The 16,107-nt window shown below is 41.7% G+C and overlaps 1 protein-coding gene across 1 annotated transcript in view; it reads left to right on the top strand.

Moving 5' to 3' along the window:
* rheb (Ras homolog, mTORC1 binding) overlaps window positions 1-16,107 on the top strand; it is a 43,127-nt gene that overhangs the window by 13,083 nt on the left and 13,937 nt on the right. Inside the window, exons 3-4 of the mRNA XM_035414006.1 lie at window positions 15,395-15,462; window positions 15,861-15,943. Of these exons, the coding sequence (XP_035269897.1) occupies window positions 15,395-15,462; window positions 15,861-15,943 (151 nt within the window). The remainder of the gene's footprint in view (window positions 1-15,394; window positions 15,463-15,860; window positions 15,944-16,107) is intronic.

Here is a 16,107-nt window from a genome sequence, read left to right as displayed (position 1 = left end):
GGCTTTAGAGCTTTAGGAAACGTGATTTTGTGTTTATTACTCCTTTATAGACCTTTTTAGAATCTTTATAGAATCAAAATCATGATTTTTTTATTGTTAGTATATTATACTTACAAAACAAAGAAGACAAATACTGGGATATACATTTTATTCAGTTGAGAAGTTAAGTTTTTACACTGAAGGCAGTGGTTTTTATACTCAAAATCGTCCACAGCGAGAGGATTTGGTACTGGTCATTTAGAGACCCCGTGTCTTGCGTAGCCTGGAGTTTACATTTGATCCAATCTGTGGTGCAGTCGTATATTGGGCTGCCAGTAAAAAGCAAACTTTATGTTAATACATGCACAGAGTATTGCCACGCTGTCGCAAACCTCCAGCTCTCATGTTTACAAATGACTTCCTTTTCGCATAGTAACTTTTGCTATTTCCCTCTTTATAATTTGAATCTTGTCTGTTGACTTACAGTAATCTAAATGCAAGAAAATGCAATTGCAGGGGGTCATTAAATCGAAACTCTTCCAGTGCTGTTGATAGTAGAACCTGACACAGTTCTACTCGTTTCAAACAAAATATTCTTCCTTTTAGAGCTATTTTCACACCGAAGCTATTGGTTTTTTTGCAAGTCACACTTCAGTTACACACCGATTTAAACATTGCGATATGGAGACATTCGCATATGTTACTTTCCAACCTTGTCAACATCACATGCTTGTAAGATTAAGCAGGATTCATCAACATATGACCCATAAACAGCATAAATAACAATGATATGAACCGATCTATATTGTATGCATTTATAACTAAGGTCATCTGAGTTCCCGTGGGTGCGGTTCACAGATTTGGAAGTTACTCAGCATTTTATACATTCATACAGCGCTACAGATTGGAATTGAGGGTAGTTGTATCATTTGCCGCCGAAACCGGTTTAGTCTGGCACCACTGAAAATTGTTCTCAGCGGGGCGTAGATTTGATGTGATGAAACCGCTCGTCGAGGGAGCGCTGAAGAACGCCGTGGGCCTCGGCCTGGCGGAGAGAAGTAAACGAAGTCAGTTGGACTCAGCGGCCTTGTTCGGATTCCCGTGGTGCCGGGCGAGCCGACGCGGGGACCCTCAGGAATGTGCGGAGGAGCCGCTGGCCGAACGAGGGCGCTCCGGAGAGAGAGAGAGGCGCGGTCGGGTTCGGGCGGGAGCATTCCTCGCACGGCGGGGAGGAACGCGGCCGCTCGGGGCGCCGTCACGTCCGGCCCACGCGGGGCAGCGCGGGGCGGCGGCGCAGACCGGGCACTGCGCACTGGCAGCGCTGGCAGCCGAACAAAGGCCTGCTGTCGCCGGGGGAACGTCCCATACCTCGGGGCTAACGCATGCCAGCGTTCCCCTCCTACTCGTCCTAAAGGGCAAGAGCAGAAAATGGTGGTCAAGATAGAATATATGGCCATCCAAAACAATTCTAAACCACGGTTTATGTCAAGATTTCATATTGCCATTTAAATTTGAGAAATGGAGATGCGCAACCAGATATTTAGGCTTAATACCATGGGATACACAATTTTATTTTGCTTGATTTTTCTCACAAAGAATATGGCTTCACAAAGCCCTGAAAACTTTATACGTAGGTGGCATCTGTGCCAATGAAAAGCTCTTTCATCTTTTTTGAGTGGACTGAAAGGGATATCAGTGGAGCTTGGCAGGATATGATTTATATGGGGAAACATTAGTAAAGGCAGTTTAGAAAAATCTCTCCACGTAGTGAAAAAGTCTCCAATGACAAATGTCAGCATGTTAAGATCAAACGCAGCATTTCTCTGGACCAAACTCCTCGCAAGAAAATGTAGCAGCTTCAGCAGTTTCAGATATGGTACCGAAGTGCTCAAACAAAATTTCGATTTCACTGGCGTCTTTTCAGATTAACTGTCTCTGTGACATGTTCGGCTTCCTTTCAATTCTAATTCTTGACCAGATTAAGTGGATAAATGAGGCATTAAAATGGCTAATAAACAAATAGCTTAACTGCATACGTAAGTACTCAGACGTTTGCTCTGGTAAACCTAAATTATGGTGAACTGTAATATTATGAAATTAGCACATTTAACACAGTTAGCAGAATGGCCTCTGTCTGTGTGCAGAGCTAAACTTGAGTTCAGAAAAATAAGCATATTGAAATACGCCTGTCTTTTATGGTACCTCAGTCAGGTAATGGTAGTAAAGCAAAGGCTCAATAATGAACAGCAAGCAGCATACAAAACAAATTCCAATGATGTTATAGAACAGCACAAGCCAGAAGGATCTGAAATTCAGTCAGTGAATATCTCTTTCAGCATGGTCAGGTCAGGCAGTGGGAAGCTGGAGTTGTGCCCTGCCATCCAGGCACTGCCTGGAGTCAGGCTGCCACCAGGAAGGATAAGGCTGGTTAGGAAATCCACCACAAGCGACTTGGAAAGGGCTACATTTTAGTAGACGAGCCCAATAACTGAGATGGGAAAAGCATGTCCCTGAATCAGTTTTATCCTGGAATGATCCAAGGTGGGTGAATGCCTTTAGAAATTCAATGAAAAAACTGAAGAAAATGTTTTTAATGGTCTTCAGCTGATGCATTAAGGGCTGAGTTACTTTTAAATGGCAGGTGAGAAAACACCATTCATTTTGTGTGACATGAGGCTGCAATTTAAACGACACATGTAACGTATCACTTGTAACGTATGCCTTCATGTAATGACTGCACCTGTATTCAGTCATGTTAAACTGGCCATACATTTCACCAATCAGGCTTTACAACTTAATGCTGTGCAGCAACAGAAAGCCCTTCATGACAGATTCAAATATAATTTCCTCATTCACAAATTAGCACAAAGCCATTGTTTCAGTGTATCACTCAGCCAATCACAAAGCAAAACACTGGGGCTCCTCCCAGCTCCCACACAGGAAGCATGCTTGTGGTTAATGTAGTCCAGATATGCTCAAAAAGGGGGGTGTAGGCATCAATGGGGACGGGGTATATATGCCTTCCATTCCTCTTGCTGCATCTGTACACTTTCTACTGCGCTGCCTAGAGAGGGAGCTCCTGGGCCTACACCCCACAATTATTATGGACTGTTGGCTGTTTGTTTACACAGAAGAAATAAAATATTAATGTAAAATATAGACAGACATGAAGTGCATGAAGTCGTACAAACAGACCTCATTATTTACATATACATAATACAGAGGCTATTAAATATTAATTATTATTTACAGATGTTTACAATTAACTGTTAATTATTATTTACGGATGTTTACAATTAACTGTAAACTGTACTGTAATGCACCAAATGACCTACAGTATATTACACAGAAACTGTGAGCATCAGTATTGTAACAAAACAAAAAAAAGGATCAACTGACAGCATTTGAGGAGAGGAATGTCTGGAGAAATCATTGCTTAAAAAAATAATAAATTAACCCCTAGCAGTGGGTGATCGCTCAAGATGAATGTGTGTAACCAGCCAGGCTATTAATATTGCCCTATTAAAGGCTTCTGAAATCAGATGAAAGGCAGACTTTGAAGCTGAATACATTATGGCAGTGTTTGTAAGAGCTATTCAGATTACTTTAAAGTTCCAAGAGCTTTACATTAGCTACATATTTTATGTTTGTCTGTATCGATCAGATACCCTCTGGACTACAGAAGCTTCAGCGCTTAGAGAAGGTTCCTTAGTTCAGGGAAAACACTGACGCACAGAATAATTGGAGATAGAGGAAATGAAGGAGCTGAACATGCTGTGTGTGATGATCGTATCTGACTGGGGTAAGGCGTGGTTTGCATGTGTATGTGTGTGCATGTGTCTGTGCGCGTGTGTCTGTGTGTGTGTGTGCATGCACATGCCTGTGTGCATGCATGCGTGTGTGTGCACATGCCCCTGTGTGTGTGTGTTCGTGTGTGTGTATCAGTGTGTGCTTGTACATGTAATGTGTGTGCGTGCGTGCATGTGTGTGGTGTGTGTATGTGTGTGTGTGTGTGTGTGTGTGTGTGTGTGTGTGCCTCAAAGTGAGTCGTGACTGCTCTACTGCGATCCACTCGCTGTGCTGTGCTGGCTGCACGACTCCGTTGGCAGGGAAACCCAGCTCCTGGAGATGTGTAGGAATTCAGCCAGGTGTCTCTCGGAAGTATTCGCCCCCCGTCTTTGTTCGCGGCAGAGCGCTGTACTGCATTAGCGGCGGGAGAGACCCTGACCCTCCCGCGACCTTGGCTGTGTCTGGGAGGAGCCTCCGACACCTTCAGAACGGAGGCGGTTGGCCTGTCACAACGAGCATCTTTTCTGTAGCGTTGGGTGAAAAAGTATCCTGAAACAGGAGTGCTGCGGCAGTCAGCAGTTCTGGTGGGTGAGAGCAAAAATAAACACTAGGAAAGGCAATACAAAATGCCCGTTCTCGCAGTGCCCTTGATTGAACTCTCCAGGGATGCGATGCAGGCCGCTCTGTTGTAGTTTAGCCTTATCATTGGATAACACGTTTAAGGCGGTGTTACTTACGCCTTTTTCTTTCTTTCAGCCAGGTCAGGTGGATGCTTAACAGCAAGCACGACTTTATCTCACCGTAAAGAGCAGTCAAACACGTTGGCTTCGGAGTAGGAAACCAATATCACAGTGGTATGAACCACCCAAAGATTCAGCAGTCAGCCAGTTCAGTAGCTCTGCGGCAGGTTATTGATGTTCTGGCTGGTGGTGGGCCTGACAGGGGCCCAGGAGCCGTGAAATGATATGTTGAACCGTAGGTTTCCTGTCACCATTCTGTTTTCAGCCCAGCCACTGCAACAAGACTTCAGAGAAATGTTTATTCTTAATGCCTGTGCCATCTAAGGTAAACCAGTTGTGGAGCCAGATGCCATTTTCAGTTTATTTTTTAATACAAATTTCCACAGAAATTAATTTAAAATTTTTGAGGTTGGTCATTTCTCTGGTGTTTTCTAATAGTTAGAAAACGGCAATTATCAGGAATAATTTTTCAAACTAAGATAATAGGTGAGTGTAGGAGCTAGCTACCTTTAGTAGGTACAGGTTTGCTTGTGAGCAATATTGCTTGTGAGGAGCTGTATAGTACTGTATGTCGCACAGAAGGTAGTCTTTTCAGACTTAGGGCTGATGAAAAGGGACATGCCATCACACAGCTGTCCATGTGTGTCTAAAACTGAATAATTTTCTGGATGATAACTTCATCATCTGGGGTCCTTCAACAACTCTCATTTACACAATTAGTTACGCTACTGTAAGAGCACAGGTTGCTTTAGTAAAAACTTACACAGCGTTCAAAGATACATCTCAAATCCCTTCGGATGTCTTTGTGGAAGAGTAGAGCAGCACTTTCATCCATGTGACATCTTGGGAAAATTCAGTTAGAAACCCCCACCGAACCCCTCCTTTCCACCCCAGGTCTACCATATCCAGCACCCTTTACAGCTCCCTGCACACACATGCTGGTCTCGCACTGGTCTGGACTGTTTAGAGAAATGCTTCTACTGACCATATTGATCACCCAGAGCCCACACTTGGATTGGCCAGAGGAGGATGGGCTCACCCAGGAGCTGGTTCCTCCAGAGGATTCTTCCTTTTTGCCTACCTTGGGAGTTTTTCCTTGGCGCTTTCAGCTTTGGCTGGCTTTGGCTGGGGGTTTTAAGCCAGGTTAAGCTGCGAAGCTTATTGTGCCTAACGTTTGATTTAATACGCTGTGTAAATGCGCTGGAAAAAGAGCAGCCGCTTTGTGACTTTTGTGACATTAAGTCTCGCCTCAGGAAGTGCCTCGTCATTAAAAAGGATTGATGTCGTGTTGCTAGGAGCTTGCAGTCGATTTGCATCTCCTCCAAATGCATTTAAAATGCAGTACATGAATGGTTTTTCAAAATATCAGTGACATGTAATAAATACATACACAACAGATCAAATTTGCCCCCTCTGCGTGTTGAAATTTTACAGGAAAGGTTTTGCAAATAGCTTCTGGCTGTGTGGCACAGTGATTTCAGAATCACAGTATTACTCAAAATGGCTGGTTTTTCCTCTCAAGGAATCTCAGGCAGGCCACTGTCTCTGAGCAAGGTGCTAGCTGTAACCACTTAAATATCAATGTACCAATGCAGCTGGCTCTGGATACACCTAATGTGTAGCTAAATCTGAGCTATGGGCAAGGACAGCTGCCTAGCAAGTGAACAGTAGCCTAAATCAAATCTGTTTTTACAATGGCTTCTTAAGAGGCTTCAGATTGAGTACCCACAAAAGGAGTCATTTATGTGATTTCATTCTCAAATGGAGCAGTCTTCAATGGAAATCTGACTGCAAGTCAAAGTGTGAAACTATTCTGTTCTTTTGTTGTTTAGAAAATGAATACTGACTGAGAGGCAAATGTTAATATGAACACTACAGTGAATATATGCTGTCATAGTAACCAAAATGAGGGCAGTTGTGGATGTTATTGTCTATCCTGGGTTTCTGTCAAGCATTATTGGCAATCTACAGTAACCTGTGAGGGACTCATATGACTGAATTACTGGAATCACTGTTTTATCTGTAGTCAAATTTGAAATCCAGCTGCTCCTTTTACTATTGATTATTTGTACATCATTGATTATTTGTACACCAAAATCAAGAATGAACTAAATCATTTCTTATTATCCAAGATAATTGTTTGTAGGCTTCCTAATTAAAAGAGTATCTGAAATGAAGAATGTTAACTGAAAGTGTAATGTAGTCTAAATGAAAGGTACAGTGAGCTCCATAATGTTTGATACAGAAACTTATTTTTTTTCTTTTGGCTCTGTACTCTGCAGAGAGGGCTTCCTTGGCCTACCAGGCCCTTTACAATTACTGAGATCTTTCTTTTTAATGATGCTCCAAGCTGATTTTGGTAAATATTGTGGTAAATATTGGCCTATGTCTCTGATTGTTTTTCCCCCTATTTCTCGGTCCTCATGTTGATGAACACCAATAACAGACTCCAAAGGCAATCAATAGCCTAGAATCAAGACTAGATAGCCTACTGAAAGCTGTCTGATACCTGCACTAAGGAAGCAATTGAACACACCTTATCAGAAATTCCTGTGCAGCCATTTGTCCCAAAGGTTATGGTGCCATGAAATGGAGAGGCTATGTCTAAAATTTCAGAGTACAGAGGCCAACATGTCTTTGTCCCAAACATCATGGGACTCACTGTACTAATTACCGATTACCAATAACCTGCAGAGAAAGACTAATAAATCAGCCTTTGTAAGAGACTCCTCTCATATTCCTATTCCTCCTTAAGAAACAAGTACAAGGACCAAGAAGAAATAACAGCAGTCATATAAATACCCTTACCCCACAGGGAATGAAATACATGCCCAGGTAGTGCTGTATGTTGATTTATGGCAGAAACTGGCTTTCCCAAGGTCTGAAACGGTAACTTTTTTTGATAAAGTTTTTCCAAGATGTGTCAAGCCATACTACGCATTATGAAATGATTCAAGTTCCCATCCTATAATGCTCTTTCCAGTGAGAGTGGGAATATTGTTTGAAGATGCACAGCTTGGTTATTTAATAACCCACCCACTTGATAGAAATGACCGGCTCCTGCTTTGACATAGGTCATGATGTTGTGTGGAAATGAGTGCCTGATTGTTAAGTCCATGGAGTGATATCCTCATTTCCAGGCAATGTGTTGCTATCATGTGACAAAGCCAGCTGTGACCATCGAACCTCTGCCATTATCTGGAAAATGTAAATTCCAGACTTTGAAAATGAAGCTATCTTAACCAGGAATTGAAAAGTTCAACTGTGGGTTTTTAATTGAACATTTTGGATTGCTCTTTCTGTTAAATGTGCTCCAGGGAGGAATTCCGCCCATTAAGAATGGAATTTTCAGTGAATGGGCAACAGTAATTACCCACCAAATGGGGTGATCTAGACACACTGGAAAGAATTAGCTTCAAAGACAATGCTTAAACATATTGTCCTTTTCTCATTTACCATTAGTTTACATTTCCATATTAATCCCAAGATTAACTTCACCAGGTTAAATTGAACAGCAATCATTTATTATTACTACACAGTCAAAGGCCGGTTGTGCAAAGCTTAAATGTGGAAATCATGCTACCCACATCCATTACTACATTAAAATGAAACACCTCAGCAATACTTGGCGAAACGGAAATTAATAAAACTGGCCACACTTATAGACAAGCCTCTAAGAGTTTGTGATATGATTAGCATAGCCATGCTTCTTTGATGCTGTGTGAAGCAGAGATCCCCACAACCATTAACCTCATCAAGAGAAATGGTGAGAGAAATTACATGAATTCTTCTCTTTTGTTTTTTGTTTCTTCATTTTTACTTGAATTAAATATTGTAATTAGTATAAAAAAGCCAGCATTAGATGTAAGTTAAGCAAATTGGTATTTACTTCATTAAGAAAACTCCATTTAGAAAATATTGAACCTGCATATGGCTGATCGACTGCGGATACTAAGGTCATGGTGCATGTGTGTGCATTTTCTTGAGTTTAACAGCTAAAAACATTTCTAGACATTGTCGTAAATTTCAGTTTGAGTGTGCATTACACAGTTGAAAACAATATCAGCACTTGAGCATTAAACAGCAGTGAGGTTGTAATGTGAGAACAGGACACGGGGGTGGGGGTGGGGTGGGGGGGGGGTTTAGAGAGGGCACGCCCTGAACACCGAACACAGTTCCAGGCCCTTTACGATAACTGAGCTTTTTCTTCTTAATGATGCTCCAAGCAGTTGATTTTGGTAATTATAAGGGTTTTGCCCTATGTCTCTGACTGGGGTGGGTAGCATGGTAGTGTGGTGATTAGCTCTGTTGCCTTGCAAGAAATAGGTTCCCGGTTCCGGTCCAGCCGGCTGGATCCTCCCTGTGTGGAGTTTGCATGTTCTCTCCGTGCTTGTGTGGGCACTCATATTTCCTCCAATTGAGCTCCAGGGCTCACCTGCAAAAGAGACGTCAATACCTATGTGACCGCCCTGGTTAAATAAAGAAATAAAAAATATTCAAGTACATCGAAGCCTCCATTGTTTCCTGTCCTCCGCAGCACCACGCAGTCTCTTCTGGCTATAAATAGCATTGCATCTCGCTGGAGTACACTGAAACGGCAGCGTTGCTAACCGTAGTCGACACTGCTGAGGAAGCTTCCCTCCCCCTCTCCACGTCCTTCACAGCTCTCTGAAAATGGACACAAGCCTATTCATACAGCCACTTAGCGGTTGCCAGAACGGTTGTTGGTTCATTAATTAAACAGTGTCTGCTCCTACACTGTTAAAAAGAAGAAAAAAAATAACAAGATGCATCACTGAATGCTTAGCTACAAGGTTACCTGAGGTGACATTTTCTCAGATTGGGCTGCGCATTGAAACTTGTGAGACTTGTGAGGTGGCAGAACTCTAAATTAGTTATACTTTGTGAAATGTAGTTTGTTGTTAAATTATATAATTGGCAACTGAAAAGAGCTCTTTCCAAAGAAGGGATGATTTATTTATACTAAAGTATGCCTATCAAATTTTGTGCAATTCTTTATTATATTGTGATATGCTTGTGTATTTCTCTGTTGTACATGAGAATTTTAACACTAATGCAGGACTCATTATAGGTCCAGACTGCAGTGTTTTATAATAATGCCATTTTATCTATGCATTTGGTGAGCAGACAGTCATACATTGCAAGTAGCCAATGAAGGTGAATATCACAGCTCAAACACTTGTGAAGGTGTTAGCAATGATGCAAATGCCAATGATTGATTAAGAAAAACATATACTAGACTAGAAAAAATGGCAGCTCTTGGATTATATTTATGAATTATATTTGAGAAGCCGGATGCAGCACAGTGGTGCAGTGAATAGCACTGTTGCCTCACAGCTAGGAGGTAGAGGTTTTCGCCAGGTGCTCCATCTTTCACCCAGTCCAAAGATATGCGGTAGGCCAATTGGAGACTCTAAATTGGCCATAGGTATGAATGTGTGAGTGAATGGTGTGTGGGCCCTGTGATGGACTGGTGAGCTGTCCAGGGTGTATTCCTGCCTCCAGCCCACTACATGCTGGGATAGGCTCCAGCCCCCCATGACCCTGACCAGGAATAAGCAGTTGAGAGAAGAAGTAGATGAATGCAGCTCATAAAAATGAATGCGTCTAGGCCTGTATAAGCGGTCGACTGTACAGTGGACCATTGAGGATGACTAATGATCTTTCAGTAGCAAATTATCATATGCTGCATTAAGGCCATGCAAAAAGTGATCCCATGCAATGAGCAGCCTTGCTCATGTGGGCCAAGCAAAGCAGGTCACATGATCCATGAACTCTTTGTAGATGTTGAATACACCATTTCTCTAATTCTTTTTCAAATGAAACTATTAGGAAGTGTAGTTCCTTATGAACTGTCCTGTTTCTTTTTGTTTTTTTATGTTGCTGTCGGTTTCTTGGCTGTGGCAGTTGTTCTTGCGAAGCCAATCGTGCAGAAACTTAATTAAAATCAGTTTTAAGCACCGCCTGAACTTCCTATCAGCCCAGCTGGCCAAAGGAGAAGTTAATGAGACACCTTCTGAACCTTGCAAATCCTCTGTGTCCAATTAATCTAATGGGAGCTGGAGACAAACAGGGCTTCTGATTTTCCATGAACCCTTATCCTTTAGGATGCCTCTTCCCAAACTCTTCCACTTTTCCAATACTTTTACAAAATGTTTTTTTAGACTGTCAGTGCTCATGTGATCAGCGCTCACACGATCAGCTGGTATACCGGATCCAGTGAACTGTAGGAATACCTCTAAACCTACTGCTGAGGTAGTCAGTCATTTGAAAAGCTAGTTTTTGTCAAATGCTACTGTGGACCTGTATGTGTTGTACAAATGAACACTGTAAGGCTGGGGACTCAAACTCCAGTCCTGGAGGGCCACAGTCTGCCGGTTTTTGTGATTTCCTTTCAATCGGCAGATCATTTAGGCCTTGGAAACAAGCCCTAGAGACTCTGTAGCCAATCAATGATTTAAATTATTATGGGCATAATTTTATCCAATTAGTGCCCTAAGCACAGGAATACACCACAAAACCAGAAGACGCTGTGGCCCTCCTGGATTTGAGTTTGAGATCCCTGCTTGTAAAGTATTTGTGTGTGCATCCGCACCCCAGAGGCACATCCCACAGATTCCCACGCATAGTTGAAATCATCATTGTCCAGAGCAGTGGAACATCGGTACCTTACTGAGGAGCACTTACTCCCCCAGTCAGTCAGCCGCCTCGTCTGTACCGACATTCTAACACAGCAGCTGCAGAGGATTAGGCAGTGGTAGAAGACTTCACGCACTGCTGTTCCCTCCAAAATGAACTGATGATGACACAGTGATGCAACAGGCCTGCCATCATGATCGTGCCTTCCAAATTGGAAAAAAAGAACAAGAGCAATATATGTTCAAATTAGTCAAGTACAAAGTAAATGAAAATAGTCAACTGTTATTGCCTCAAACGCTATACACCAAATTAACTTCCTAGACGTGTGGTAATTTTCTCGTGTCTCAATTTACGTTTTATGTCTCAAAATGTGAATGGAATTTCCCAGGTGTTGTAATGAATGAATTAGAAATGCTGACATAGATGTAAGGCCACTGCATAGAACACTCTGAAATTAAGATTTCAGACAGCTTTCTGTGCTGATATTGTGGGACAAAATCCAGATATGATATGGTAACATAACATAACATATGCGGCATGGACCAAAAAAAAAGTAGGCCAGTGTAAGCCAAGCTGCATTGGAATGCTGCTGCAGCTATCTTTCCCAAAATGTCAGCCGTCTGGGAACAATACAAAGTTTAGTGTGTGAAGCAGACATTAAAGGTCTGTTTTTTCAACCTGGGTCTTATTTTTGTCAAATATTTATCAGTTTTATCGGTTCTAATACTATTTCATGATATGATACGAACTGTTTCATTGTCAAGTTCTGGCTTGTTAGACATGTTTTTTCTCTATGCCAGTAGCTTCACCACAGCATGTATGGGCAATACCAAGATATGCTACAGGTTCTATGAATCTTCATGCAAATCCAGTTTATCTAAACCTGTTATTGGGAAGTGAAAATGAATGTGAATGTTGAAATTTTTGTCTAAATTCAAAATAATTCCATCTGAACTTGCTGAATTGACTGTAAGGTAAACTATTCTGTGCTCACACAAATTTAATTTTGCTCTTTGTCTGTGTACTCTGGTTCAAATAAATATAGTCAGCCATCAGGTGAATAAGATCATGGTGTGAAGCCATCAAAATGCACTTTTCTGGAGGCAGTTGAGAAGATTTAGCCATATTGAATCAGAACTCTTTCGCTGTGTGGCCACAACAACAATACAGCAATAATGCTGTTAATAATAATTCTAATAATAATAATTAAAGTATCTGAATGCATTGGTAACCTATACAGCAAATAAAGATTTGTTATCTGTTGCTTTAAAAATAAAAAAAATGTTTTAAAAAAATTGCTTAACAGAATAGAATCGGCTGATTTGACTTTAAAAAATCGGCAACCGGAATTGGCCATAAAAATTAATGATCGGTGCACCTGTAATATGGCGTACCAATTTGGATTCATGAAAATTGTGTCGTTCATCTTCACAAAGCGCAAAAGGCCTATTATATGTAATGTACCTGGATATGTACTGAAGCGGTTCAGGTTGCATACCTTGCTCAAGGGTATAATGGCAGCTTCTCAGCCAGGAATCAATCCCACAACCTTTGAGTTGCAAGCCTAGGTCCTCAACCATTATGCTGCCCTGCTGCTTAGAGTATATGGACTGAGTACTCCTGTGTGCCTTTTGTTTGACCCAAACGTAAGCATAGTAGAATATGCCTATGGATAACTGCGGGCATTTTTCCTCTCTCATTATCTAATGCTGCAAGCTTCAGCAGATATTAGATGTAACTAGCCTATGCGCCCGTAATTTCCTGCTCCAAGTTAGCCTGTGGGTAGAAAAATTGATTTCATATTCATGGACTTTTGTACAGGTATGGTTTCACCACAGTTCCTCTCCATAAGAGTAAATATTATACTTGCAGCGCTGGTTATTGTGGTTAGATGTGCATCATACTTCACTAAAGCATGGCTTAATTATGAAGAACACAGCGATGTGTAAAATATCACAGATAGGCTATTATTCCAGGTATTGCAGCAAACCGGCATACAGGGGCACTTGATAGATCCCAGTTTTTACCCTTCCAAGTTGGGTAGTCATTCATTCATACAGACCAAATCCTTGATTTTCATACTGTAGATCGTCACTAATAAAGAAGTGATTCATTCATTGTGCAGTGATTCTCTGTTTTGCTTTTTGGTGCTCAGAATCTATACTGCCCAGAGCTGCATTCATCTGCAGAATTTATTTACAATAATTTATTTATGAAATGAATATCTTAAAAACTTGAAATTACATCAAAAGCGATGAACTTGTTATTCCTCTCCTCTTTTTAAAATCAACCATTCAGCCAGCAGCCTCTATTTTAATTCATCTTTTTTGTTGGAATTCGCAAAACATTTCTTTGCCATTCATCTGCCATGGTCCCAGTTGTCTGTGCTTTCAGCTGTCGGTCTCCTTAAAGCGTGGCCTCGTCGGCTCCAACTGTATTTCTTGTGCCACGGTATGAGCAATGGAGTGACGCATCATTCTTTAGCTTCTGAGAGCTCCTCTCCCACTGTGATGTGCCAGGTTGTTTAAGCTGCCGGAATAATGTGGAGAAAGTGCTCGGGTAAATTCATTATTATTTTAAGTGCGAAAGTGCATTGCTCTGTTGTTAGGAGACTGAATTACAACGGCGGATTCAGTATTTGTTTTGGGTTATATTGACAATGTACCGTTTACCCAGTGCACTTGTTATGTTGAAGTCATGCATCTGCTTCAAAGAACTGTTCTTATAGGCCTACCATTCCATGGTCTGGTTCCAGACTACTAGCTATTTAGAAAGCTCGTATCCTTCTGTTGGCAGCCAGCGGTAAAAATGGAGGAACTGCAAAAATACAAACGCAAACTGTTTTATTGAAATCATTTTCTGTGGATAACTGCAGGGTTATTGATTTATGACAGATGCCGAGACCTGCATCTCTCCCAAGTTAGGATACCTGGGGTATTGTATTACCAGCCTCACTGGTCAAGCCCATAATATGAGCCTACGTAACTTCTCACTCTGACGTGGAATAACTTCGGGGATGTGCTTTGCTAATAAACCAGTGGACAGGTGCTGCTTCTGACAAATGACAATCTCATGAAGACAGGGTTCTGATTTTGTGGAACATAGTTTCCAAAAAAAAAAAAACGAAATGGGCTCTCATGGCGCATTGTGAAAGAGTATCTATTCATTTCTGTTTTTTTTCTTGCAAATCTCCCTATCTATAAGAATCAAGATATTCCAAATTGATTTAATTAAACTTTTGATTGATCTGATTTAAAGCCAAAAGCTTTCTGCTCTTATTTTACTTGTAAATGCTTTTTTACTTGTTTGCTTTGAAAGATGTTGTTTGCCCTCGGAGAGCTTTTTGGAATAATGATTCATGGGTGGCTCTTATTGAGTCATTTATTTTGCCAACTGGCCTGCGTCACTTAATTTATATTCTGTGTAGGTTGCCTGTAGAATTTAGAAGAATTGAGACCAGTAGCTGAAGGAATCCTTGCCTGATCCTGAGTTTGAATGTATGATGTAAAAGAAAGAAATATGGGTTGCATTATGGTTCAAACCAAATTACTAGCAGTAATGATTGTGCAGCAATCCGTCCGCCGGAGAGGCAGATTGGTATCGGCTGCGCCGGCGGGAGGAGAGAGCACACGCACCTGGGCTGCGTTAGCAAATCAGCCCAGGTGCTTAAAGCTGTGCTGCTCTCCACAGTTTGGGGCAGAGGCTGGACGCTAACACCGAGAGCGCAGTTATGATTTTCGTTTCGTTTTATTTTGAGCACAGACCAAGAAAGACCAAGAAAGTAAACAGAGCAGCAACATTTCAGTTCGCCTGCTCTGTAGCTGACCCGCCTTCCCGGCCAAGTCCAGCTCCTCCAGCATCCCAGCTGAGGATTTCTTTCTCGGTCTTTCGTGCTCAAAATAAAAAGCAAATGAAAATCATAACTGCGCTCTCAGTGTTAGCGCCCGGCCTTTGCCCCAAACTGTGGAGAGCAGAACACCTTTAAGCACCTGAGCTGATTAGCTAACGCAGCCCAGGTGCGTGTGCTCTCTCCACCAGCCGGCGCAGCCGGGGCCAATCCGTCTCTCCAGTGGACGGACTGCTACAGATTGTTTCATTTCCCAGTAAGGGAAGTAGGACTGTATGTGGGGATGGTTTGGAATGTTGACAGCTTAAGTGGACATTGTTGTGTCTGGGATGCAGATTTATTTTGGCTGGTTCCTCACTCTCTTTGCTCTCCTTCACAGCATTTACAAAAATGATCACAGTAAATGGACAGGAGTACCATCTGCAGTTAGTAGACACAGCAGGGCAGGTAAGTTGTCATTGAATTAAGTAGTATTTCCTCCTATTACAACATCATTCTGTTGTGTCATAATTGATATTGTGTATCCTACACGATATTGCATTGCCTTTTTTTATCCCATATGACTTTTCCTGACAGACATGCTCTGTTTTTTTATACATAGCATTTACATTGCATCCATTTATACAGCTGGATATATATACTTGAAGCAATGCAGGTTAAGTACATTGCTTAGGGGTACAACGGCAATGTCCAAGCCGGGAATCGAATTTATGACCTTTAGGTTGCAAGCCCAGCTCCTTACCCATTACACTGCACTGCTCCCCCTCACTGCTAGTCATTCCCGTTCAGTCAGAGCATATTTGTGTTTGATCCCTTTAAAGACCTGCTCTCATTCTTTTTTCCAGGACGAATACTCAATTTTCCCCCAGACATACTCCATAGACATCAACGGCTACATTCTGGTGTATTCAGTCACGTCAAACAAAAGGTGGGCAGTTAACATTTGTACATGGAATTTAATAGCGTGGTGAAGTAAGAATGAATTATTATCACTGTATGAATTGTCTTGTATTCAGTGTGTCACTAATACTGAATTGCTCTAGTAGGAGAAAATTAACGGCTGTTCTTTTATGGATGTTAAGACTCAGTGTA

This window comes from Anguilla anguilla, chromosome 4 (assembly GCF_013347855.1).
Source record: "Anguilla anguilla isolate fAngAng1 chromosome 4, fAngAng1.pri, whole genome shotgun sequence".
Taxonomy (NCBI): Eukaryota; Metazoa; Chordata; class Actinopteri; order Anguilliformes; family Anguillidae; genus Anguilla; species Anguilla anguilla.
Note: the sequence above shows the minus strand (reverse complement) of the source record. Positions and strands in the feature narration are given on the sequence as shown.